Source organism: Myxine glutinosa, chromosome 6 (assembly GCF_964187855.1).
Source record: "Myxine glutinosa chromosome 6, kmMyxGlut1.1, whole genome shotgun sequence".
NCBI lineage: Eukaryota > Metazoa > Chordata > Myxini > Myxiniformes > Myxinidae > Myxine > Myxine glutinosa.
Window position 1 is genome coordinate 184081536 of NC_136266.1, and position 26665 is coordinate 184108200.

The 26665-nt window shown below is 47.1% G+C and overlaps 1 protein-coding gene across 1 annotated transcript in view; it reads right to left on the reverse strand.

Annotated features, from left to right (window-relative positions):
• The window catches only part of LOC137429023 (actin-like protein 6A), a 69449-nt gene that overhangs the window by 24983 nt on the left and 17801 nt on the right, over nucleotides 1-26665 (reverse strand). Inside the window, exons 5-9 of the mRNA XM_068119017.2 lie at nucleotides 23668-23765; nucleotides 17173-17267; nucleotides 16959-17065; nucleotides 16281-16370; nucleotides 16039-16100 (exon numbers count right to left, since the gene is read on the reverse strand). Coding sequence (XP_067975118.1) covers nucleotides 16039-16100; nucleotides 16281-16370; nucleotides 16959-17065; nucleotides 17173-17267; nucleotides 23668-23765 — 452 coding nt within the window. The remainder of the gene's footprint in view (nucleotides 1-16038; nucleotides 16101-16280; nucleotides 16371-16958; nucleotides 17066-17172; nucleotides 17268-23667; nucleotides 23766-26665) is intronic.

Here is a 26665-nt window from a genome sequence, read left to right on the forward strand (position 1 = left end):
TGGACAACCCTCCCATCTATTTTCTCAACAATCCTCTCCAAGAAGTTCTGTCGCTCAAGATTTTGGGTCTCACTATCTGCCATGATCTTTCTTGGGAAAACCACATTTCCAAGCTGGCCTCCAAAGCCAGTCGCCGACTGGGCATCCTCCGTCGTGCGAAGTCCTTCCTCGGCACACCTGAGCTCCTCACCACATACAAGGCTTTCATCCGCAGCTCAATGGAATACTGTTCTCCCCTATGGGCCGGTGCTCCTGCCTCACACCTAGCTCGGCTTCACGCTGTTGAAACCAAAGCTTTCAGAATTATTGGAATCTCCCGCGATGAAGCTATCTCTGAGGGCCTTTCACTCACTCACCGCAGGCAGGTAGGTGGTCTTTCTGTCTTCTACCGACTCCTCTCCGGCCTTGCACCCCCAGCTCTCTCTGTGCTCTGTCCCCCAAATATTCCTACAGGTCGCACAAGATCTGCCAGCAACCCTCTGATGGTTAAACTGCCGAAATCTCGGCTCTCCGCTCACCTTCACTCTTTCATTCCTCTTTTCTCCCGCCTCTGGAACAAACTCCCTCACTCCCTTCAATCCCACTCCTCCCTCCAGGTCTTTAAAACAGCTGTTCACCACCATCTCTTATCTTCCCCCATCCAAAACCTTGATCTTTTCTACCCCCGCTAATTCACCCCAGATCCACCTTGTTTGAAATTCCAACTTCTTTCCTGGAAGTCCTGGCAGTGTCCATATGTTTTATACCTCTCCCACTGCCCCCTTCCCACGCCCCCCCCCCCAAAGCCCTCGCCCTCTCTCAGATCTCTCGATGTCTCCATGTCTCTCGGTCCCTGCTCTCAAATGTTGTGTTTGTGTCCTTCCCCCTCTCTCCCCATCTTGTCTACCGCTCCCTGTTATATGTTTTATGTGTCGGTTTGTCTTTCTGTGTGTTCATGTGATTAATGTTCGCTCTTTCACGAGCCTCGATATTGTATACAAACAAAAAAAAAAAAATGTAATTTTGAATTTCATTTTGTGAAATCATCATTAGTCATCTGTATATTAAAGTAGCGGCAGTTTTCTGTTTGTCCGTCATGCTGAGTCTTTACGTCTAGGACGTCATCATGGCTTAGTAAGGCCGACTCCGCTCATCACCATTTTGATTTTCATGCGGTTCAGGCCGAATACATCGTCGAAACTGTCATATTCACTATCGCCATGCCCCACCTTCACCTTTTCTGTTCAGTGTGAAACACAAACAAAGTGATTGTTAAAATCATATCGACAGCATAGGTGTCACTGCCCTTCCAAAGACACAGGATGTATAGGCCAATAATATTGTGCTAACGTTCATTATTAAAGTGCTATATTATTTCAAAAACCACTTCTGGTAACTAATTCATTAATTAGTAACTGCACAACATCCCCTTGTCCTGTCCTGCTTCCTTCCAGTGTTTTTACACATAGACATCTGTACGTTGCAGCGAGTAGAGTAGGAGGCCCACTCGATCTGCGCATCTTTGCCAACCAGAGTGAATTCCAGATAAGGAGAGGAACTGCACATGCTGCAGGCCGACTAACCCGCAACGTTGTTTATAGTGAGATCATGTAAACTCAGGAGCAGATCAAGAGTGAAACTTGGAGGGTTAATAGCTCCCAAGAAAATGTTGCTTTAAAAACAAAAAAAAGAAGAACTTTAAATGGACCTCGTACAGTTCATCAATATATAGATTACAATAAACGTAGGCTATACGTAAAAATTAAATTACCAGGTGCCCCCTTGATCCGCCACTGAAATAAAAGGTTTGTTTTTTTCACTGATTATCACTATTGTTCACCATCACAAAGCAAAAATGATGCCAATGGAAACAATAGGCAATGTCCCTAGAATGCTAATTAGCAACGTTTGTTTTCGTGAGATGTATGAAACAACACATTTGTTTCCTGTGTCACTTTCATGCACCATCACTGACACTTTCATTTTGCAATTTATCATTTATTTTCACGTCGATGTCTTATCTCCGGGAACAAAAAAAAATTCATGACTTTTTTTTTAGCAATGTGTGGGGATGACACTGGGTTGTTAAGGAGTAAACATAAACTTCCAGGAGCATGCGAGGCAGCGTTGCGTTGCCTATACACTGCCTATAGACACTACAAAGGGTTGGTTTGGTTCCGCGGGTCCCTGGTAGTGGTCATAAAACTAGAAAGACACTATTCGATGTCGCGACGTCGACTCGTATGCTTCCGCTCACATTATTACATTATTATACATACTTGTACCAATTTTGATTTAAATCCCTTCAGCTGTTCTCAAGTATCACACTTTTACCTGACATGACCTTTGATGCCCAAATCTAATCAGTTTATCTTTTCATCATCTATATATATAAAACACAGTTTGTGTGTGTGTAATGTTACCGATAGACTCCTAAACGGAGAGGCTTACGTGCTTGATATTTGGCATAGACATGCCCATTGAGCCTGGGACGAACATGGCCGAACTCAAAATATTTGACGATCCATATTTTTTTATTCATATTAACCTCAGCGCATTTCAGCGAAGTACCCGCTAATCTCAGCCGGTTCCAGAGCAGCTCGCTGATTCGCTCAGAGCGATCACGTGATGTTCCATTCCCGCCGCCAGACTGATTCGCTCAGAGCGATCACGTGATGTTCCATCCCGTCACACGTCACACGTTTTTTCACCTTTTATGCGATCGTGTTTTGTATCGATTTTGTGCGATATGAATTAAATGTCTTTGAAACAGCTGTGAAACGTCTTTCCACAACCCTTCCGTAACCGATTGGAGCAGTTTATTGCCGCACAAAACGAGATCCGCGAAGCGAGTTGGTCGAGTCGTGCTGACCAAGATGGCGACACGGCGGCTTCACTTTTCACGGAGTATGAGCGTTCTACATATTTTCAATTCAGTGCGCCCGTGATTTGTGGCATAGACATGACCATTGGGCCTTCACGGTGTAATTTGTGTGAGGCTTTTGTCCGAGTGAGCTTGAGTCGAGAGGGCGAATGTACGGGTTGGGAATGTACGGGTCTCCCTTCCCCCGCCCGGCAACGCCGGTACTGGAGGACGTCACAGGATCGGTGAGTCTCCAAAATCCGCTTCGTGCTGTTGCGAATATGCAGGACTATGTCCGATTGTTATGCTGCTCTCCGACCATGAGAACTGCAACGTCATTGTTGACTGGCCATCCCCTTCCCTCCCCCTTCCCCCTCCCCCCTCCGTCCCCCCCTCCACCCTACCCCTCCGTCCCCCCCTCCACCCTACCCCTCCCCCTCCATCCTACCCCTCCCCCTCCATTTCCCCCCTCCTCCTCCCTTTCCCCCTCCCCTTCCCCCTCCCCCTCCCTTTTCCCCCTCCCCCTCCCTTTTCCCCCTCCCTCTCCCTTTTCCCCCTCCCCCTCCCTTTTCCCCCTCCCCCCCCTTTCCCCCTCCTCCTCCCTTCCCCCTACCCCCTACCCCTCCCTTTTCCCCCTCTCCTCCCCCACCCTTCTCCCCTCCCCCCTCCCCCTCCCTAACCCCCTACATCCTCCCCTGCCCCTCCCTTTTCCCCCTCCCCTCCCCCACCCTTCTCCCCTACCCCCCTCCCCTCCCCTCCCCCGCCCGGCAATGCCGGGTACTTCTGCCGGGTCCCCCCTCCCACCCCTCCCCCTCCCATCCCTCACCATCCCCCCCCCTCTTCCCTCTCCCCTCCCCCATCCCCCCTCCCGCCTTCCCTCCCCCCTCCCGCCTTCCCTTCCCTCCCCCCCCCTCCCCCCTCTCCCCCCTCCCATCCCTCCTCTCCCCCCTCCCATCCCTCACCCTCCCCCATCCCCCCCTCTTCTCCCCTCTCCCCCTCCCCCATCCCCCCCTCTTCTCCCCTCTCCCCCTCCCACTCTTCTCCCCTCCCCTCCCCTCCCCCCTCCCCTCCCCTCCCCTCCCCTCCCCCGCCCGGCAATGCCGGGTACTTCTGCTAGTAATATATACTTGTACCAACTTTTGTCAAAATCACATCACTGGTTCACAAATTATCACGGTAACAGGATTTTTACCTAACATGACCTCTGCCGTTTGAGCTCGTGACCACAAAAACCTAATCCATTCAACTTTACCTCATTATACATACCTGCATCAAGTTTGACTTCGATCCCTTCAGCCGTTCTCAAGTTATAGCGGCAACGAAAACCTATCATGGACAGACAGCTGGACTTGATCGGCAGAGGCATAAAAAAAACCAAGTAGCCTATGTTCAACAGGAGGTCCAATTTGGTGGCATTTGGCCTAGTAGTTTGGGCGTGACTGGTGTTACACACACACACACACACACACACACACACACACACACACACACACACACACACACACACACACACACACACACACACACACACACACACACACACACACACACACACACACACACACACACACACACACACACACACACACAAACACACACACACGACTGATTTTTTAAATAAGATTCCTAATACTTGTTTGTTTAATCGTGGTCATTAACAATTTCAGGTTATCAGTTTATATATATATATATATATATATATATATATATATATATATATATATATATATATATACAGACTTGGCATTTAATATGGAATCTTTTTTTTGTGGGGGTGAACTTACTTTTCAAGATGTCTTAGAACCAAAAGTTCATTGGAATTATGTTGAAATTATTCTAGATTTTGTTAATGTGACCTTTAAAAGAAAGAAAAACCACATTTGACATTTCGAAACAAATAAATTGATCCTTGAAAGTGATGTAAACTGATATCGAACTCAATTCACGGACAGTACTGTGTTAAACTTCTGTGCGTTTTCCAGAAGTATCTCTTTATTTTGCACATTAGCCAAATTTTGTTTTAACAAAAACAAAAGGTAAATTACGACTGGGATTACGGACAGGAAAATTACAGTTCAGTACTTCGTGTAACCCCCATGAGCATTCAGGAGAGCACGTACACGTTGAGGCATTCTGTTCACGAGATTTGCCAAGGTTTGGACAGGAATCGCTTGCCTTGCAGTGACAATAGCCTGCTGCAATTCCCGCACAGAGGTCGGCTGCTGGTCCAAGTGGTCGATTTGACGCGTTAATTCTGCCCACAAGTTCTCTATCGGATTCATATCCGGGGACATGGCAGGCCACTCCACATGCTCTACACCACGGTCAGCAAGAAAGTGTTGGATCATGCGAGCACGATGAGGCCATGCATTGTCATCTTGGAAGACAAAGTTTCCTCAAAAGGCTGCACGAGCAAATGGAAGCAATGTTTCTTGCAGAATGGCCCTGTACTTGAACTGGTTCAGGTTTCCATTCAGAACAACCAGGTCAGTTTTGCCCCCTGCATGAAAAGCAGCCCAAACGGTCACCCCACCACCTCCAGCTTGGACTCTTGGTACTATACAATCTTTGTTGTCGGCTTCATGCACTTGTCTGCACACTCGGATGCGGCCATCTTGACGATAGACCAGAAATCTAGACGTCACTGAAGATCATGTGATTCCAGTGTCCTGGCTGCCATTGTCGGTGCTCTCTGGCCCACTGCAATCGGCGCTGGTGGTGTTGTCTGGTCAGGCGTGGCTTTCTCAGAGGATGCCTGGCACGATAGCCTGCTTGAACCAGTCGTTGTTTGACTAGCCTTCTGGATACAGGCACATTTGTCAGTTGCTGCCACTCAGCCCTAAGCTGATTAGCTGACTTGGTACGGCCATTGCGGACTAACCGGTGCAGCTGGCGATCATCCCTCCTTGTGGTTCTGCGGGGACGTCCTGGCCTCGGTATTGGAGTAGGGATACCCCTCTAAGCATTTCGTTTCAGGATCTTTGACACCTGACCTTGAGTGATGCCATACTGCCGAGCAATAGCACGCTGTTTCATGCCGTAATTTCGTCAAGCCACCACTCCATGACAAACAGCATTGTCGAGTTAACGGACCATCTCCAGAGGAAGCGGCAATAACTTTTGGAGACGTGCAGCAGTTGATTTCCACTAATACAGAATGCAACAACCCTTGTATACCCGACTGTGAAGCCAATCATCAAATGCACCTGTCCGTACATTTTGCCACGCCACCTGTGATATAATCCTGTTGTTGACTTCTTGCTGCGACAGACAATCAGTGACATGGTTCTTTTAACAAATAAATCACCGAAGTGTAAAAGAAACTCACCAGATTGATATACTGAGTTAAGAAAGTAAACCCGTCAAGAAAAAAAAAAAAATTCCATATTAAATGCCAAGTCTGTATATATATATATATATATATATATATATATATATATATATATATTGTTGCGGATATGAGGATTGCATTTTTTTGATTGTGTTGTATTATATTGGAGATGGTGATGAACATTGTTGGATATGGCCCCTCCTGCCTCCAGAGTTGTATAAAGGTAAAAAGGACGTCTCGGTAGTTAATTCCATAAACACCACATTGCAGGACCCGATAAAACCCTTGTTCAGTAGCTTATATCTTATTATGTGTCTTAGAGTAAGGCTGTGTCTCCCATTAACTTAAATACTCCATTGCACCGAGTGAAAAAAGAGATAGATTCCCTTCATTCCCATTCCCAAAACTTCCATTGCCCCTTTCGTCATTGCCAGGCCTCAATTGCCATCGCAAATTACATCCCCTCCAATTGCCGCCATTGACCACGAGGTGTTGGGTGTTGGGCTAGCGGTGTTGGGCTAGCGGCTAGGGTGCCGGCTTAGGATCCTAGGATCCTGGGTTCGAATCCCGGTCAATCGTTGAATTAACGCCAGGGGGGTTGACTCAGCCTGTCATCCTTCCGAGGTCGGCAAATTGAGTACCAGTTCACTGGTAATTCCCTGCTTGTCGTTAAAGGCGGCAAAAAGGGTTGGCGTCAGGAAGGGCATCCGGCCGTAAAACATTGCTTCAAAAAGGGGACCGAAAAAAAAAAACAACAACCACAGTTCCTGAAAAAGGCCAACCCCCGCTTGCGGGGAAAAATGGCAAAAAGGAAGATGGAAAAGATATATGGAAATGCTGTTGAATACAGAGAATGAATGGGATGGCAACATAGAGAGTAACCCAGTTTTAGGACCGGCAGAGAAGATAACTGAGAAGGAAGTTGAGGAAGCGATAAAAGCAATGAAGGGTAGAAAAGCGGGAGGGCCGACGTGAGTTGTGGGAGATATGTTGAAGGCAGCAGGAAGTTGGGGTGTGAAGAGAATGACAGAGATCTGTAATCTGGTGGTGAAAGAAGGCCGCATTCCAGTGGATTGGGAACTGAGTACCCTCGTCCCTCTATACAAGGGGAAAGGTGACCCTCTGGAGTGTGGCTCGTACCGAGCGATAAAGTTATTGGAGCATGGAATGAAGGTATTGGAAAGGGTGTTGGAGAGGAGGATAAGGAAGAAAGTGAAGATCGACGAAATGCAGTTTGGATTTATGCCAGGAAGAGGAACGACAGATGCGCTTTTCATTGTGAGGCAGTTGCAGGAGAAGTACATGGAGAAGAGGAAGAAGTTGTTTCTTGGGTTTGTTGATCTGGAGAAAGCATTCGATCGGGTTCCACGCAAAGTATTGACATGGGCATTGAGGAAGTTAGGAGTGGAGGAATGGTTGATCAGAGTAGTGATGGCAATGTACAAAAGAGCGCGCACAGCTGTAAGGACGAAGGACGGGAACAGTGGTGAGTTTGAGGTGAAGGTGGGAGTGCATCAGGGGTCGGTACTAAGTCCACTACTATTTGTAGCTGTGATGGAGGTGCTGGCTCAGAACGTAAAGGAGGGTTTACCGTGGGAGTTGTTGTATGCAGATGATCTGGTGTTGATTGCGGAAAGTATGGATGGACTGAAGGAAAAGATGAACACGTGGAAGGAATGTATGGAGACAAAAGGTCTGAAGGTGAATATCGGAAAGACGAAGGTGATGGCAAGTGGTAAAGCATGTGGTGAGGTGGAAAGAACTGGGAAGTGGCCCTGTGCTGTGTGTAGGAAGGGTGTCGGAGTGAACTCCATTCAGTGTACAATGTGCGCTGAGTGGGTTCATCAAAAATGTAGTGGTCCTGAGAGGGTCATGAACCAGTGTGGCAGCTACATTCAAATGTAAGGTGTGCACAGAGGGAGCTGCAGATGGAGGAAATGTTGAGTTGGATCTTGGAGACGGTGTGAAGCTGGAAGGTGTGAAAACATTTTGCTACCTCGGAGACATGCTGAATGGAGAAGGTGGATCAGACTCGGCAACGGTTGCTCGAGTGAGATGTGCATGGAAGAAGTTTCGGGAATTGAGTGGCGTGCTGATGATGAGGGGAGTGTCGTTGAAGCTGAAGGGAAAGGTGTATGCTGCATGTGTGAGAAGTGTTATGATTTATGGGAGCGAGACATGGGTAATGAACGTAGAGCAGCAACGAAGGTTGGAAAGGGTGGAAATGCGAATGGTTCGACGGATGTGCGGAGTATCGTTGAGAGAGAGGAAGACAAATGATGAATTGCGAAAGATGATGGGAATAGAGCCTGTGATTGATGCTGTGAAGAGGAACAGGTTGAGATGGTTTGGTCATGTGTTGAGGAAGGATGAAAGTGACTGGTTGAGAAGAGTGATGGAAATGAATGTAGAAGGAAGTAGAAGACGGGGAAGACCGAGAAAGACTTGGCTAAAGATGGTGGAAGAAGAAATGCGGGCAAGGGGGTTAACAAGGAGAGATGCAGAAAAAAGTGCAAAATGGAGAAGATTGTCATGGGGACCGCAAGGCTAACCCCTGCTCTAGCAGGGAAAATGGCCTTTTAAAATGCATGTTGTTGTTGTTGTTGACCACGAGGCAGGGTCGGAGAAGAAAGGCGTGTCTCCACCTCGTCATAGAGGGGAGGAGTGAGCCAGCCCCACTCGACCAACCATGAACAAGGGGTTTGGCTAGAGAGGGCGGAGGAAGAGCGATCGGGGAGGTTCGCAAAGGTTGAGGGGCGGGGCCTATATAACCCGCCGGCGGGGCGTTCCCGAATGAGATGAGCTTTGACAGAGTTGAGACAAGGAGGGAGGAGACAAGAGCTGGGGCGTCAGAGCTGAGCTGCGAGCGTGAGCCACCGAAACTGCATCTACAGCAGCGTGAGCCACCGAAACTGCATCTACAGCAGCTTGAGCCACCGAAACTGCCTCTAAAGCAGCTCGAGCCACCGAAACTGCAGCCACAGCAGCGTGGGCCTGGACGGCAGTTTGGAGCAGGGCCGCAAAGGAACGGCGGCTGCCCAACGAGCCGATCGTGCTGCAGGACCAGTTGGACCTCCCTATCCCGCCAGCCATCCACCTGCCATCCCTATCATCATTCCCCGTGTAAGTGTGTTCGTAGTCTGTCTTTTGTCTTGTCCCTGGGTAGTAAGTAAGCCTGTTAGATAAGCTAAAGATTTCACTGTGTCACCTGCGTCTCATGTCCCTGTAAATAAACGTGACTGCTTTCTTCTTGCTTATATGTGTGTAAATAATAAACCCAGTTACTCTTCTGTACGTCTTCTTCCTCTTTGCATTCGGTCGCTTTAGAGTTTTCCCGATTGAATAGCGGTGGCGCGATCCGGCCAAAGTTTGGGGTAAATCGGGTTTTAGTTAGGGGAATAACTGTTCGGTCGCGGAGCCTCCGCTCGGCAAACATACCATCTTTAACCGCGTACCGTAACAATTGGCGTCAGAAGTGTCGGATTCAGACCTGAAGCGTTTAACGCGCTCAAAATTACAAAGTACCGAAATTGTTTTGTTTTTAAAGGAAAACCCGAATTTTGAAATCGCGCCATGGCTGGTCAAGGCGACGGGATGCCGGTGGGAGAGATAGAGATAAACGGGGTAGAATCGACCCAGGACCCCAGGGAAGAAGTGGGGAAAATGGTGGAGGAGAGTAAAGAAGTTGCGGTCGTGGGGGTATCAGGTGCACAAAATGGCGCTCTCTCGCGCACGAGATATCAGGCGCGCAAAAAGGCGCCTCGTACGAGCGCGCGGCAGCCGAGCCCGCCGTGCCAACGGCCTGGGATCGATTTCTTGCAAATTTGTTGAAATTTTGACCCAGTGGGATGAAGAAAACAAAATGTATGCCCAGGGGCTCATATCCACCAGGGAAATTAACAACATGGGTGTTCAAATGACTAAGGAACTAAAAGAAAGAACTGAAGAAATAACGAACGAAATGAGGGCCGACAACGAGGAACGGGCGAGGGACAGAGTCGCATATGAAGTAAGGGAAGCGGAGAGGGACAGAGACCGCGGGTTGGGCGAGCAGGTCCCACGGGTGCACGAGGAGGTAACGCGGGTCGAGAAGCGCTGGTTGAGCGAAGCGGAGGAAAGCGCGGGTACAATGACGGGGGTAGAAATCGCGACACGGGGTTTGGAAAAGCCGGCGACCGATGAGGTAGAGGGTGTTTTATTAAAGCCAGCGGTCGTCGAGGGGAACAAAGACAAAGCAGTGCTGGGAATTAAAATTGAAGAGATGACTGAGGTAGCCCGGGAATTGCAGGGAGAAATGGAAAATGTGCAAAGTCCCTGCTCACATCACGATGCTGTGCTTAACCCGAATGGAAGTTTGCAGGTGCGCGTGGAGAAAAGGATCCCCCAGGTGAGTCGTGCTGTATATTGTGCGGGGAGATTTTGTAAGAGGATGTTTGGCGACAAAAGAATTTTCGCGCGCTTGGGATCGAGGAAGCATCCGGGCGTTGGTGAAGGGTCCCGTGTGAGTGGAAATGGCACGCGTGTGGAAAAAAAGTGTGCGTCAAGGGGTGAGCGTGATACCGAGTGCGAGCGAGAATGCACGTCGGGGTGTACGGAGTGTGACACAGGGAGTGAGAGCAATAAAAATTGTGCGTCAAGGGGTGAGCGTGTTACGAAGCGCGACTGTGAAACCGAGTGCAAGCGAGAATGCACGTCGGGGTGTACGGAGTGTGACACGGAGAGTGAGTTGGTGATGGCGCAGGTGCGAGAGGGCACATCGGAGCGCGAGTGTGAAACCGAGTGCGAGCGAGAATGCACGTCGGGGTGTACGGAGTGTGACACGGAGAGTAAGGTGGTGGTGGAACGTGTGCGAGGAAGCACACCTAAGTTGGTAGTAGCGCGAGTGTGGGAGAGCCCATGTGAGCGCGTTAGTGGGTGGATGCCAGAGTGCACGCCCATGGTGAGTGTTACGGAGGACGTAACGGAGGAGAGGTGTGGACCGAGGTGTGCGCAAGAGTGTGCGCGAGAGGTGTGGTGTGTAACAGGGAGAGCGTTGGTGGAATGTACGGACGGCGTTGGAACGCCGGGTTTTGTGAGGGTAAAAGGGTAGCGTATGCGTGTGAGCATGCAGGTGAAGCATCGACGGTAACCGGGTTAGCGGTTAGGGCGACGGATAGCCGATGCGAGCACTCGGGGTGCGGTGTGCTTTGTTGGGTGCGAGGCCCGGCGCGGATCGAAGCTGCGTCGCTTCTCTTCGAAGCGTCGTTGTCGATTCGGGCTTGGCCCTGCCCTGCACGGTCGAGTCCGGGCCTTGTCGGGCGAGGCGACCGGTCCGGTTCAAGGGCGAGTGGGAGGAAGCGGAACGGTGCCCCCTCGTGGGGACGGGGTTCCGACCGGGGGAGATTGAGCCATCGGGCCCGGGACCGGAAGGTGCCGCGCCGAGATGGTGCGTGGAATCTCGGCCCGACCAAACCACCTCCCTTGAACCGAAAGCCGGACGGATTCAACCTGCAGGCAACCAAACCACCCGAATCCATTGCTCGGCTTTACGAAGCCGAGTTTAATGATGTCATGACGCACCGAGGCTAGGATATAGCGGACTGTGATGATGATGGTAGTGATTTGATACGAAATTTATAATAGTGGGTAGAATTGGCAGCAAATGGAAAATTTTTGAATTGCTTGGAATTTGGACGAGCAAAATTGATAGTGGGACCTCCCCGATGTGGTGGGATGGCAACTCTGTCATCCCTCACACCACGGGGGGGCAAAGGAGCACTAGATTTATGGGGTTTATGGCAGTGAAAACTAGCCCGGGTGGGTTAGGATATATCGTGTGTAGGGATCTAGCGAAGATGACATTAGGTAACGTTAAGGTTAGTTAGTGACAAGGATACCTGTAGTGGGGACGCAGGTAGATTAGTGTGGATTATAATGACGTGGCATGTGCTTAGTTTAAAGGGAAGACGGGGAGCACTAAGTTAGCAGGGCAACAGGTAGTTCAGATGATGCCGTGTGAGTGTTGGAGGTGTATTCAAGTGTATTGAGCAGTGTGTGAGGATTGAACAGGTGGATGGAGCAGTGTTTGAGTGATGGTGATGGTGATGTGTGTTGTGCTGACCAAATGGTCCAGGGAGAAGGAGGGTGCAGGTGGCACGAGGTATGATTGCACAGGTGTGCAACTACAGGTGAATGGAGAATGGTTGTGTGGAATACATGGAGTGTGGAATACATGGAGTGTGGAATATATGGAGTATTGGAATGGATGGTAGTGGAGTGAGTATGATGGAAACTATGGAGTGGAGTGGATGGTGCGAAGGTGTGAATGGGGGAAGGATGGACCCCCATCACGAATACCCGGGGCGGGTAGTGTAAGTGTTAGGTAGAGGGTATAGGTAAATTGTGGTTGGATATTGGCATCTGTGGTGCGGGTGGAAGAATGGTGATTGGATGGGTGCATTAGTGTTGTGGAAATGGCTGGGCGTGTAGCCTGTTAGTGAGTGTAGTTAGTTTTGGGCACTCCACCACTGTGAGGATGTCGGCCAGGTGAGGCCGCAGGTGGGCTCTGGGAGCCGGTAGAGTTGTTGTGGATGGGGCCCGAGGATCCGGAGGACGGACCCGGGTAGCCCAGTGCCAGAGGGCACCAAGGGGTGACAGAGCCAGGATGGGCCTTCCCCAGTTAGTTAGGTTAGGGTGAGGAGCTAGGTAAGCTTGGGTGGCAACTTCAGTGGTGGAGGTGTGCAGGTGGGTAGACCTGCTGGGAGAGCTACACGTCACAGCCCAGAAATTGTGCAAGGGCACCGGGAGATGAATCGGGGGAGTGAGACCCCAAATTGAGAAGCACCACAGTTTGGTCAATGGGAATTGGTTTTTAGAACCGATAGTGTAAGTTGGCCAATGGATTTGCAGGGAGAGACCCTGGGTAGTGTAACGTGTGTTAATGTCATTTAGAAAGTAGTTAGGATGAAGGATCTCCTCGCACCATCTGCACCCACTCACCTGAGGTGACAGGTACTCCACACCATGCCAGGTTGTTTTGATTATTTTTATTGATGCAAATGTTTGGAATGTGAGACACATCATGACGTGGGTGTGACATTGTGCTTTGTTGTTCCATCTCTTCCTCCTTATGAGGATTGATGACGAATTGGGTGATGGCAAATTTTGGTTAGAGGGATTGTGGTGACGAATTTGGTATTGGGGAAATATGGGAAGACGAGACATTAGCAACGAATCGGTAATGTGTAGATTTTTGTAAATATGGGGTAAGGGCAAGGGTAGTGTAGGTGACAGGGGGGGTGACGTACGGTAGAGACGAGTTTTTCTCATTTCGCTCTCCGTACGCCTTTCACCTTGCATTGCCTTATTGATGTGTACCCTTGTGACCTTACCCCTCGCTCATTTGTCTTTCCCCTTTTGTCTCCCACATGACCTGTGCGCCATTGGGCGCCGAGGGGAGCGTGCGTGAGTCGGCCATTGTGCGCCCGAAATTCCCAGAACCAGCTGTCTGCATCGATGCACCACATTATGGACCACATGCCTGTGGCCGAGCACCACGTATGGACCCCATGGGTTGGGGCATGGCCCCTCTGCTGGAACCGGCCATGAGGGCCCGAAATCTTGCTGGCGGACCTTGGCCACAGGGCACCGATGCCCCACAGGTGAACCACACTAGTCGGCCCTGTGGGCCATAAATAAAATAAAATAAAAAGGACACATTGGGTGCATTTTTCAGTTCAAATAGGCCGCCAGTAAGAAAAGCAAAGAAAATGACAACAACTGGAAGAGATAATAATAGCCAGCAGAGGGAGGCGAAGAGCAAAAGACCACCTGCAGGGTTAGGGGTTGTTGATGTTATTTTTATTGAACACTGATGAACTGTGGTGACTGCACCGATTGGTGCTTGGGGGTGTATTGGTGCGTTTTTGGGTGCTTTCATGGTGCGTCGATGCAGAGCAGACTGTCTCCCCCCAGAAAGAACAATTACAGGTCCTGGGTTAGTCTTGTAAATAAAAGTAGTGTCAATTGTAAATAATGCTCCCCACCATCAGTGTGTAGTTTGAAGACCATTCCGCAATTCGGTTAACTGTGGGCGTAAGTCTGTTAGGCAGGGTGCAATGGAGCAGCGGGACACATTTATTTATGTTTTAAAACTGTCGCACTCAGGGTCAGGTTAAAAGTAGAGGGAACTACACCTACGTGTCACACTAAATAAAAAGTTGTAGGCCCGGGCCGTGCCGAAGAGGAGGAGGGTGCAGTGTTGCGGATATGAGGATTGCATTTTTTTGATTGTGTTGTATTATATTGGAGATGGTGATGAACATTGTTGGATATGGCCCCTCCTGCCTCCAGAGTTGTATAAAGGTAAAAAGGGCGTCTCAGTAGTTAATTCCATAAACACCACATTGCAGGACCCGATAAAACCCTTGTTCAGTAGCTTATATATCTTATTATGTGTCTTAGAGTAAGGCTGTGTCTCCCATTAACTTAAATACTCCATTGCACCGAGTGAAAAAAGAGATAGATTCCCTTCATTCCCATTCCCAAAACTTCCATTGCCCCTTTCGTCATTGCCAGGCCTCAATTGCCATCGCAAATTACATCCCCTCCAATTGCCGCCATTGACCACAAGGCAGGGTCGGAGAAGAAAGGCGTGTCTCCACCTCGTCATAGAGGGGAGGAGTGAGCCAGCCCCACTCGACCAACCATGAACAAGGGGTTTGGCTAGAGAGGGCGGAGGAAGAGCGATCGGGGAGGTTCGCAAAGTTCGAGGGGCGGGGCCTATATAACCCGCCGGCGGGGCGTTCCCGAATGAGATGAGCTTTGACAGAGTTGAGACAAGGAGGGAGGAGACAAGAGCTGGGGCGTCAGAGCTGAGCTGCGAGCGTGAGCCACCGAAACTGCATCTACAGCAGCGTGAGCCACCGAAACTGCATCTACAGCAGCTTGAGCCACCGAAACTGCCTCTACAGCAGCTCGAGCCACCGAAACTGCAGCCACAGCAGCGTGGGCCTGGACGGCAGTTTGGAGCAGGGCCGCAAAGGAACGGCGGCTGCCCAACGAGCCGATCGTGCTGCAGGACCAGTTGGACCTCCCTATCCCGCCAGCCATCCACCTGCCATCCCTATCATCATTCCCCGTGTAAGTGTGTTCGTAGTCTGTCTTTTGTCTTGTCCCTGGGTAGTAAGTAAGCCTGTTAGATAAGCTAAAGATTTCACTGTGTCACCTCTGCGTCTCATGTCCCTGTAAATAAACGTGACTGCTTTCTTCTTGCTTATATGTGTGTAAATAATAAACCCAGTTACTCTTCTGTACGTCTTCTTCCTCTTTGCATTCGGTCGCTTTCGAGTTTTCCCGATTGAATAGCGGTGGCGCGATCCGGCCAAAGTTTGGGGTAAATCGGGTTTTAGTTAGGGGAATAACTGTTCGGTCACGGAGCCTCCGCTCGGCAAACATACCATCTTTAACCGCGTACCGTAACAATATATATATACATATATACATATATACATATATATATATATACATATATATACATATATATATACATATATATATATAATATATATATATATATATATAATTATGTGCCCAGACGTAGCACGCCTACCCTGGAAATAGCGTATCTGGTCCATGTATCCTCATTAACACGATGCTTTATGGCCCCGTTCTGTGTGAAATTGCCGCCGGCTAATGGGTAAAAGGTAATCACAATGAGGCCAATAACTCCATAGTTTTTCAATGTCCAACATGTCCCAAAGCCCCCGCCAGGAAAAGCTCACCCAGCTGTGCAGCGTCGGGTAACCCATCCCTCCATCCCCCCCCCCCCCCCCCTCCCCACACCTATTAGACTAAGTTGAAGAAAACCTACAATGCCAATACTCACTGGTCCTCATAAGGCGAGTCTGAAACTTGTAACACAGATGCTTGAAAGTCCTGTATAACCTCCTGCAAACAAACGAACCAATGACATGCAAGAGAGTCCAGTTGGTACATCGTCACAGAGAAATGGATGCAAAGGGTGAAAAAGCAACAATTTCAAAGCCCTGACTTATCTATGCCCCCCAACATGTAGAAAAATCCTAATCACGTCGAGTGTTTCATTTATTTAAAATCACAATGTCTCACGTTGCACATGTAGTTATGCCATGATCGTGTAACTTGAGGAACTTTCTCCTTTCGTTTCCAGATGGGGGTCACACCTTCACGCACCGCCTCCTGAGGGAGGTTAGGAAAGTATACGGGTGTAATTTCCATAAAACGAGTCAACTAAAGAAAGGTAATTCAAAAATAAAATTAACGAGAACGCCATTCAGCAAGGAGCGTATCTCTGCCAGCAAAATGTCAGTTTACGTTTTGTATCCCACTGATAGGCCGGAACTGGATCCGGACCTGAACCAAAATGTAATCGGCTTGTTCTCGTCACCTAACCATCCCATCCACCAACTTTCGGCAGAATCCGTCCACAACTTTTTGAAATATCATGCTATATATAGTTTTTGGCCCCATCTCTCAATGGTGAAGAATCGCTTATAAAATTCTCATGTCGATCTGGATCTTCACCAAAATCGAATCAATTCGTCCATGTCACAGTTGTCACACACCCAACTTGTCCAACAAATGTCGTCCGAATCCGTCCACAACCTTTTTAGATATCCTGCTCACAAAGACAGACAGACACAGGTGAAAACATAACATCCATCCACCTTCGGTGGCGGAGGTAAAAATGCCAAACCAAAGTATCTCCAATAAACCTCAAATGTCAAAGACCTCAGCTGAGCAGAAATGCCCACATGCTCACGTTACCTTTGAGGCAATAAGATAAGGAGGGACAATCTCTACATTCATCTCTTGAAACATCTCTCTGCACTGCATCGTTATAAAATCCCCAGCAAGAGGTGACTTGACGATGGCTGTTAATGGCAGAGAACAGGAAAAGAGGTTTCCAGTAAGAGGAAGGGAGGTCACCATCAGAGCAACACAAAACATGATGACAACTGCAAACATGTACAATAACCACCTTGATGCAGCACATATCCATCATGGACAGGAATGGCTGTGGTGTGGGTGGCTCCACTGTCCAGGACCAGGCATGTAGAGCGGCCATTTGCAAAACTTGATAGGCATGGGTGGGTATTGGATGTCAAAGACAACAGCAGGGAACGATATGGGCAGATTGCAAGAATGATACTGTTATGTGGAAGAGGGGGTGGGAGGAGGGTCCACAGCTAGAATGTGCTAAGAATAACATGGACCACGTAGCTTCCTTGGATTACTCTTGTAACGGAAAATGACAGAGTAAGTTGTCTTGTAAAACTTGCACCGAGGAGGCAGTGTTATCTTTAACACAGTATAGAGCATGTTTGTTTTGTAAAACCTCACGATTTCGAGTAAGACCGAGTGAGGACTTGGGCACAAAGGCACAAGTTGAAAGCACGTGACTCCGTCACCTATTAGCGGTGCCATAGTTGGGCCGGGCTGTAGCGTTTTATTTCCTTTCATTGTACATAAGTCCATGTGCCTCTCTACTTGTCCTCTGAGTAATTCAGTCTCAGGGGTTCAATTTTCTCGCTCAGGTTGGGGGGCAGGAGGGGAGAGGGGAAGGCACAACAATTCTCTCGATGTCAATGTGTATAGTTTAGCGCCTCCTGGTGGAAGCCAGTAGTACAAGTAATAATAAAATATGTCAGACATCAAAAAAGTGGGGGATTGAACATCTGTGTGGAAGTCAGCAAAATCCAGAGTCTGTGCCAAATTTCTCACCAAATTTCTCGCCAAATTCAAAACAGAGCCATCAACCAAGATTATTTGGAAAGTTCCATATTATCAAATCAGACACACAGCTGAATATGTACTCGTATGTTAAAAACTGCAATCGAGACCTAATCATTTCCCTTTTTAAACTTGAACTGTTTTTCAGCCGTTTCATGTCACTACTTATTTAAGTGCTTCTTCAAACTAATCTTATTGTTCAGCTCCAGCTCAGAGCCGGAGCTCAACAATAAGATGAGGTGAGATAGATGCTACTCCTCAAAAAGACCGAGGATATACTTCAGCCAAGACTAGAATGTGCATATACCGTCCCATCCATTATCATTGATGACACGCCACTCAAAGTTGTAGATACGTTCTGCTACCTTAGAAGTGTCCTCTCTCAAAATGTAATGATTGACGAGGACATAACAGCGCGAACATTTCATTTGCCTGGACATCAAGATCAGTGTCTAATCGACGCTCCTGTACAGAAGCGCATCTTGGACACCCTATTGTCACCTTATGAATTTCATATCAATTTCAGATGCGATGCCTTCGTAAGAATCTTGGCATCACCTGGTGAGACAGAATACCGAAACACCTCATTCCTAGACCGCTGTTATGTCCAAGGAAATGAGTATTTCCTGATGCAAGTCCAGCTTTGCTGGTCAGGATACCTCACATGCATGGAAGATCACAGAGTCCCAAGTGCGCTTTTCTACGGTCAACTTAAATCTGGTAAACGGTCACATGGTGGACAAAAGAAGTGCTATAAGGATGTCCTTTAGTCTACACTCAAGTATTGTGCCATTCCAGTCATCATCTGGGAACATCAGGCCACAAACAGGTCAGCTTGGCATAACATCTGCTACAAAAGCCTGGACCACTTTGAATGAGGAAAACCTGCCAAAGTCAATCTCCACAAGGACCAATCTATACCTGCAATGTTTGTGGTCGACACTATTGGTCCAGCATCGGCCTACACAGCCATCACACAACACACACCTCTTAATGAACGAGTCACCAAAGAGGGGGGGTGGGGGGATTTGTCAAAAGTGATGACTAATGATTAATTGTTGAGCAGGGAAAATAATATTAGGACTCTCTGGGCCTATCATTTTCACATCACGCACAGGTCGGTGGTCTTCCTGTCTTCTACGGCTTCCTTCCTGGTGTTGCACCCTCTACTCTTTCCGTGCTTTGTCCCTGCCACCTCAAAAGTTTCTACAAGGCATGCGCAGATGGTCCACCATCAACCCTCTGGTGAAACTTCCAAAATCTAGAATCACTGCCAGATTCATCGAATAGTAAGGTTTCTTCTTCTTCAATTTTTTTATATTCTGTAAGGTTTCTTCTTCTTCAATTTATTTTATATTCTGCCTGCCAGACCCTGGAACCGATCACGTTTAAATTTTAAACATGTATTCCCTTTATCGACTAGATCATACTAGTAAAGGTCGACTTGAATAGCTTTGGCGGTTTCTGAGAAATACTTATTTCTTTATTTATTTTCCTTTGATCCAACATGGCTACTAGACCATGTGGCCTATGATTTATTTGAAAACACCTTGGTATCCCCAAGGTTTGGAGAACAAGTGTGTGAAGTTTCCACTCGACCTTTCCAGCCATTCTGGAGGAGTTGATTTTTTAAAGGTATAGTCTTCAAGAAAATCATACCTGCCAGACCATGTGACCTATGAGGTTAATATTTAGCCGATATCTCCCAAATCCAGTAGATCATTGGCATAAAGTTTCACATCAATATGGTGAGCCATTCTGGAAATTTTCAATTTTAAGTTTTTTATGTTCAATCCAATATAGCTGTCAAACCACATCACCTATGATGTCATTGATTTCCATTCTCCTCATATTGTTGCGTAGATGACACTCAAAAAATTTCATACTGATCATATCAGGTGTCGAATTATGACGTTATAATGTAGACACCTAAATCATCATTAACATATGTTATTCACTCATGGGGAGTACTTTAAAACGAGCCATGTTTAAATTATTCCGATCGAGCGGTTTTGGAGATATAGAGGTGCAAATTTTGTCGGTTTTTCCAAAATGGCGGCCAAACCGCGTGATCGATGACGTCATCATTAATTCTTTTTTATCTACCACGTGAAAAATCGTGAAAGCACGTGAAACGTGAAAAAGCACGTGAAAAAGCTGAATGCCTCAACTCTGTGTTTGCCTCTAAATCTTGTGTCCCAAACCCATCCCTCTCTGTACCCACCGTACCCAGTCATACCCAGCTGCTCCTGGACTCTGTGTCCTTTCCTCCTGACAAGGTGGAAAAGTTTCTGTCAACCCTCGACTCTGATTCTGCAACTGGTCCTGACGGCATTAGCCCACGGGTCCTAAAATCATGTTCTTCCGCTCTTTCACTCCCTCTCTCTGTTCTCTTCACCCTCTCTTTTGCTCAAGGTCATCTGCCATCCGCTTGGAAATCAGCCAACATCACCGCTTTGCACAAAAAAGGTGCAAAAACAGATCCTAGCAACTACAGACCAATCAGCCTTCTCCCAATTATCAGCAAAGTCATGGAATCCATCATTGGTTCAGATATGAAATCTTTCCTCTTCTCCAATGGCTTGAACTCTGACCATCAATTTGGTTTCAGACCTGGTCACTCTACTCTGGACATGATGCTTCTGCTTTCTCAACAATGGATGGAGGTCCTCAATGCCAAACAGGAAATTAGAGCTGTCTCCCTTGACATATCACAGGCCTTCGATACGATCTGGCACCCCGCTCTGCTCACCAAACTCTCCTCCTTTGGTATCCATGGAAATCTCCACGCATGGCTGGCGGACTTCCTCTCCAGTCGTAGTCAACGTGTGGCCCTGAATGGGTTTCTCTCATCTCCTCTTCCCGTTCAGGCTGGAGTTCCCCAAGGCAGTGCCCTGGGCCCTGTGCTTTTTCTGGTCTTCATCAATGATCTCTCTGACTCTCTTGAAAATCCTCTCTATCTCTTTGCTGACGACTCTACTCTCTGTCGCTCCATTCCTCATCCCTCAGATCGGCAGTCTGCAGCCTCCTCACTCTCTGCAGACCTGGACAAAATCCCAGACTGGGCAAACAAGTGGAACATGTCTTTCAATCCTGACAAATCTCACACTCTTACGATGTCTCTCCGAAAAGACCGACTGGACAACCCTCCCATCCAATTTCTGAATAATCCTCTCCAAGAAGCTCCGTCACTCAAGCTTTTGGGTCTCACCATCTGCCATGATCTTTCCTGGGAAAACCACATTTCAAATCTGGCCTCCAAAGCCAGTCGCCAACTGGGCATCCTCCGTCGTGCGAAGTCCTTCCTTGGCACACCTGAGCTCCTCACCACATACAAGGCTTTCATCCACAGCTCAATGGAATACTGCTCTCCCCTCTGGCCTGGTGCTCCTGCCTCACACCTAGCACGTCTTCACGCTGTTGAAACCAAAGTGTTCAGAATCATTGGAATCTCCCACGATGAAGCTAACTCCAAGGGCCTTTCACTCACTCACCGCAGGCAGGTTGGTGGTCTTTCCGTCTTCTACCGACTCCTCTCTGGCCTTGCCCCCCCAGCTCTCTCTGGGCTCTGTCCCCCAAATATTCCTACAGGTCACACAAGATCTGCCTGCAACCCTCTTATGGTTAAACTGCCAAAATCAAGACTTTCTGCTCACCTTCACTCCTTCATTCCTCTTTTCTCCCGCCTCTGGAACAAACTCCCTCACTCTCTTCAATCCCACTCCACCCTCCAGGTCTTTAAAACAGCTGTACACCACCATCTTTTATCTTCCCCCATCCAAAACCTCGATCTTTTCTACCCCCCGCTAATTTCACCCCAAATCCTACACTTTTTTGAAATACCAACTTCTGTCCTGGAAGTCCTTGGTCTCCTTGTGTTTTATACCTCCCCCCCCCCCCCCCCCCATGCCTCCTCCCCCCAGGCCATCTCCCTCCCACGCTTCTCCCTGCTCTCAGGTGTTGTGTTTGTGTGCTTCCCCTCCTCTCCCCATCTTGTCTTCCGCTCCCTCTTTTTGTATGTTTTGTTTGTCTGGTCGATTTGTTTGTGGAATAAATGTTAGCTCTTTCACGAGCCTCGATTCAGTATACAAAAAAAAAAAAAAAAATCAACCTATTTATCCCTAGATAAATAACCACCTTTAGAGGCCATTTAATCCCTAGATGACGCTCAATAAATTTCAACTTGATCGGATGAAGTTTTGTACTTGTCAAATTATGACGTCATAATGGAGGCACCTATGACATCATTGAATATGAATATGAATGATCGTTTTAAGGCCATTTTCCCCGCTAGAGCAGGGGTTAGCCTTGCGGGCCCCATGACAATCATGGTTCCCTGTTTGAGGCAATGTTTTTATGGCCGGATGCCCTTCCTTTGCCACATCATTAACATATTTTATTCCCCATGGAGAGTTCTTGACAATGAGCCATGTCTTAACTTTTTCCATTCAGTGCTTTCGGAGATAGAGGTGCAAAGTTTTTCGGTTTTTCAAAGATGGCGGTCATACCACGTGACCTATGACGTCATAATTATCATTAAAAAATTCTGCAGGTGGAGTTGCACCTTGGTGAAAATTTCCTGTCAATAGGACCAACGGTTGCAGAGAAAATCATATTTATTCTGTGCGGACAAACAAACAGACAAACAAATGAAAAATCGGTAAGGGACCGAGGACTTGCCAGAATGTACTTTTTTATCGGCCATTTTGGACAAATATGGCGGCCGAACCACGTGACCGACGACGTCATCATTATTTGTTTTCTAAACTAATTTATTCCTAGATTATGCTCAAGAAATTTCATCTTGATCGGATGAAGTTTTGTACTTGTCGAATTATGACGTCATAATGGAGGCACCTATGACATCATCAGTAACATCTTTTATTCCCCATGGAGAGTTCTTTACAATGAGCCATGTCTCAATTTTTTATATTTGGCACTTTCGGAGATATAGAGGTGTAAATTTTTTCGGTTTTTCCAAGATGGCGGCCGAACCACGTGACCGATGGTCATCATTATTTTTTTTCTCCACCAGTTTATGCCGACATGGCGCTCAAGAAATTGCATCTTGATTGGATGAAGCTTTGTACTTGTCGAATTATCAAATTATGACGTCATCATGGAGGCCTTCAGCCAAGAGAGTTAAAAATTGGGCACAGTCTATTCCAGGGCATGACAAATATGTGTGTAAAGTTTGGCGATTCTATGTGCAACGATGTAGACGTAGTGCTGTGCACAAACAGACAGACAGACAGACAGACAAACAGACAGACAAATCGATCAACATACTTGCCGGAATATTTTCCGGCAAGTAACAAACAGACTCAAATGCAATACCCTCTCCTCAGGCGAGGGTAACTAGTCCTGGCGAGGGTCTGCAATCTCTGGATTGCTCTTTATAATTGCGTGTTACCCGAATCAAGCTGCGAGATGCAAAAAGAAATAAATAAAATGCAACTAATATTAGAATGCCATAATCTGATCCAAGACCACCATTGGCCTGCTAAATCCTCAACTTTGATGAAGCATTAGGCCTTTCTGCTTGCAATCATGAAGTGTTACCAATATGCTGGAAAATTGTGCCGGTTGATGATCGTAGTTGGCGATGTGGTCAGGCCAACACAGACCGATTGTTACTTTAACACAATGTTATAAACACTATGCCATGATAAACCACAAAACTCTGACTAACAGTCATCCTTGTAGATTTTCCACATCTCCCCACAAGGACAATGGAGGATACGCAGAGAGTGTTGCTGTCTTGCAAAGGAAGAATGCTGGGATGTTGTATTGTTCAAACATAAGCTCGGTCAATCGTTCCCGTCGACTGCGTGTATTCCACTGCTCGCCACACAACAAGAAAGTAATGATCATAACGACAAAAATAACGAGATGGTATTCATAGAATACTTACCCTGCGCAGCCCCATTTGGTGCGAGCCAACTCTTCTGTTTTTTAAGTTGTTGTTTTTTTACTTTGATCCAATATGGCTGCCAGACCATGTGCCTGATGACATCATCATCATCATCATACAAAAATACGCAATTTGTGTCTGTCTGTCTGATGAATTTTTGACGCCAATACATTCTGTCCATACTTATCCAATCTCAACCAAACTTGACAGGATGATGAAGGGTTACACAATGAAGGTTGTAGCGCATTCATTTGCCCCCCTCCCCAAGGGGGTTTTCTCCCCCCCGAGCAAGTTTGCCCACCATTGCCATCAATGGGGTTGCACGTTGAGGTGTATATAAATGTTAAATTAGCTTTATCGTGGTGCATTTCCAAAGAAGATTTATCGTGGCGTTTTTCCAAAGACGCTTTTAATAACAAAATTAATGATGATCGCATATTGTTAATCTTATTACAAACAACAACAACATGCATTTTAAGGCCATTTTCCCTGCTAGAGCAGGGGTTAGCGGTAGAGCGGGGATAGAGCGGGGGTAGAGCGGGGCCGGGGGTAATTGTAATACCTAATCTTATTACAAAACAATATTAATACGAATAATGTTCCACCTCCCCAGGGCGTTTTTCCTGCAGTGATAACGTGTATAAATAGCTTATAGTTATAATGGCGTTTCTGTGGGAGCAACGGCTTCTACAGGAAGTAAAAATATTATACACCACAGACACGTGTGCTTAGCTTTTTTAACAGTCGCTAATGCTCTTTAACACTAAATGAAGAAATCCCGACATCCGTGAAGTAAGGTTTACTTACAGAACTAAGCGAAGATCTATTGTACTCTATATAACCCACAAATGTTAGGTTAATAACATGGCCCTTTCTGCCGCTACCATGGCATTTTTCGTAGCAAACTTTTGAAACTCGCTCCTGCTGTTTCATACGAAACTGAAAGAAAGAAGCTCGGATTGTGCTCCTTTAGCAAGCAGCTAGCTAGCGCTTGCCAAGCCAGCCGTTCCTTAACGGTTTTGAATGGAGTCCTTGCTCAAATGCATAAACCACTTGGCGATCTCTTCACAAGAAACTTGGTAAATGAACACACACCCAATGCTCTTGAGACCAGCCCATAGATAGACTGTAATCGATATATCCCAAAGAGGAATGACCCTTCCTGCCCCTCCCTGAGTCTGCGGGTGTACTAGTCATCCTAAAATATGCAATTTGGTGTCTGTCTGTCTGTCTGTCTGACGATTTTTGACCCCGATACATTCGTTCGTTACTTATACAATCACAACCAAACTTGACAGGAGGAGGACTAAGAGTCACACGATGTAGGTTGTAGCAAATTCATTCGCCCTCCCACCCCCCACCACAACGGGTTTTCCCCACCAATGAAAGCCTGCTTGGAGTTTGCAAAAAAGCACCTAAAGGACTCTCAGACTGTGAGAAACAAGATTCTGTGGGCTTTCATTTGTCTTTCACTGAGGAGAGGCTTCCATCTGGCCACTCTGCCATAAAGCCCAGATCGGTGGAGTGTTGCAGTGATGGTTGTCCTTCTGGAAGTTTCTCCCATCTCCACACAGGATATCTGGAGCTCAGCCAGAGTGACCATTGGGTTCTTGGTCACCTCTCTTACCAAGGCCCTTCTCCCCCGATTGCTCAGTTTGGCCGGGCGGCCAGCTCTAGGAAGAGTCCTCGTTGTTCCAAACTTCTTCCATTTAAGAATTATGGAGGCCACTGTGCTCTTGGGAACCTTCAATGCAGCAGAAATTTTTTTTGTAGGCTTCCCCAAATCTGTGCCTCAACACAATCCTGTCTGAGCTCTGCAGGCAGTTCCTTTGACCTCATGGTTTGGTTTTTGCTCTGACATGCATTGTCAGCTGTGAGACCTTATATAGACAGGTGTGTGCTTTTCCAAATAATGTCCAATCAATTGGATTTACCACAAGAGGACTCCAATCAAGGTGTAGAAACATCTCAAATATGATCAAGAGAAATGGGAGGCACCTGAGCTAAATTTCAAGTGTCATAACAAAGGGTCTGAATTTTTTATTTTTAATAAATTTGCAAAAACTTTCTAAAATCCTCTTTTCTCTTTGTCATTATAGAGTATTGAGTGTAGATTGTGAGGGAAAAAATGAATTTAAACGATTTCAGCATAAGGCTGCAACATAACAAAATGTGAAAAAAGTGAAGGGGTCTGAATACTTTCTGAATGCACTGTATGATTTATCAGGTCGACGACCGCACCGAATCGAAGATGTCTATATACCCCACAAGGGTCAATAACACGACCCTTCCTGCCGCTAACGTAGAGTTCTTCCAAGGGGTTTTTCATGGCATTTTTCCAAAGCCGCTTTTCATTACAAAAATAACAACACCTATGATAATGGCATAATAGTAATGATATATCCCCACTCCCCAAGGGGTTTTGTGACTTGTAATATTGCCCTCTCCCACCACCCCCTTCACCCGGACATCCTCAAGGAAGTAAATTTTATTATCAGGAATTCAGAATGGTGAGGCACGGCCTGATTTTTTTCAATGACCTGATCTAACATAAGTAGTAGTAATAATAATTGGCAATAATAATAAGGATAACACGACTCCTCCTGCCACTCCCGTAGTGAGTGGGTGTACTGGTAAATTTAAATTCTCCAATATGATCGTTGTGTAGCTCACACTCAAGAAATTCTAAACTGATCGGACTAAGCATTGTACTCGTCGAATGATGACGTCATAATAAAGGCACCGATGATGTGATTGTTACCAACACTTATTCCCCATGGGGAGTTCTTTACAATGAGCCACGTTTCAATTTTTTCTATGGAGTGGT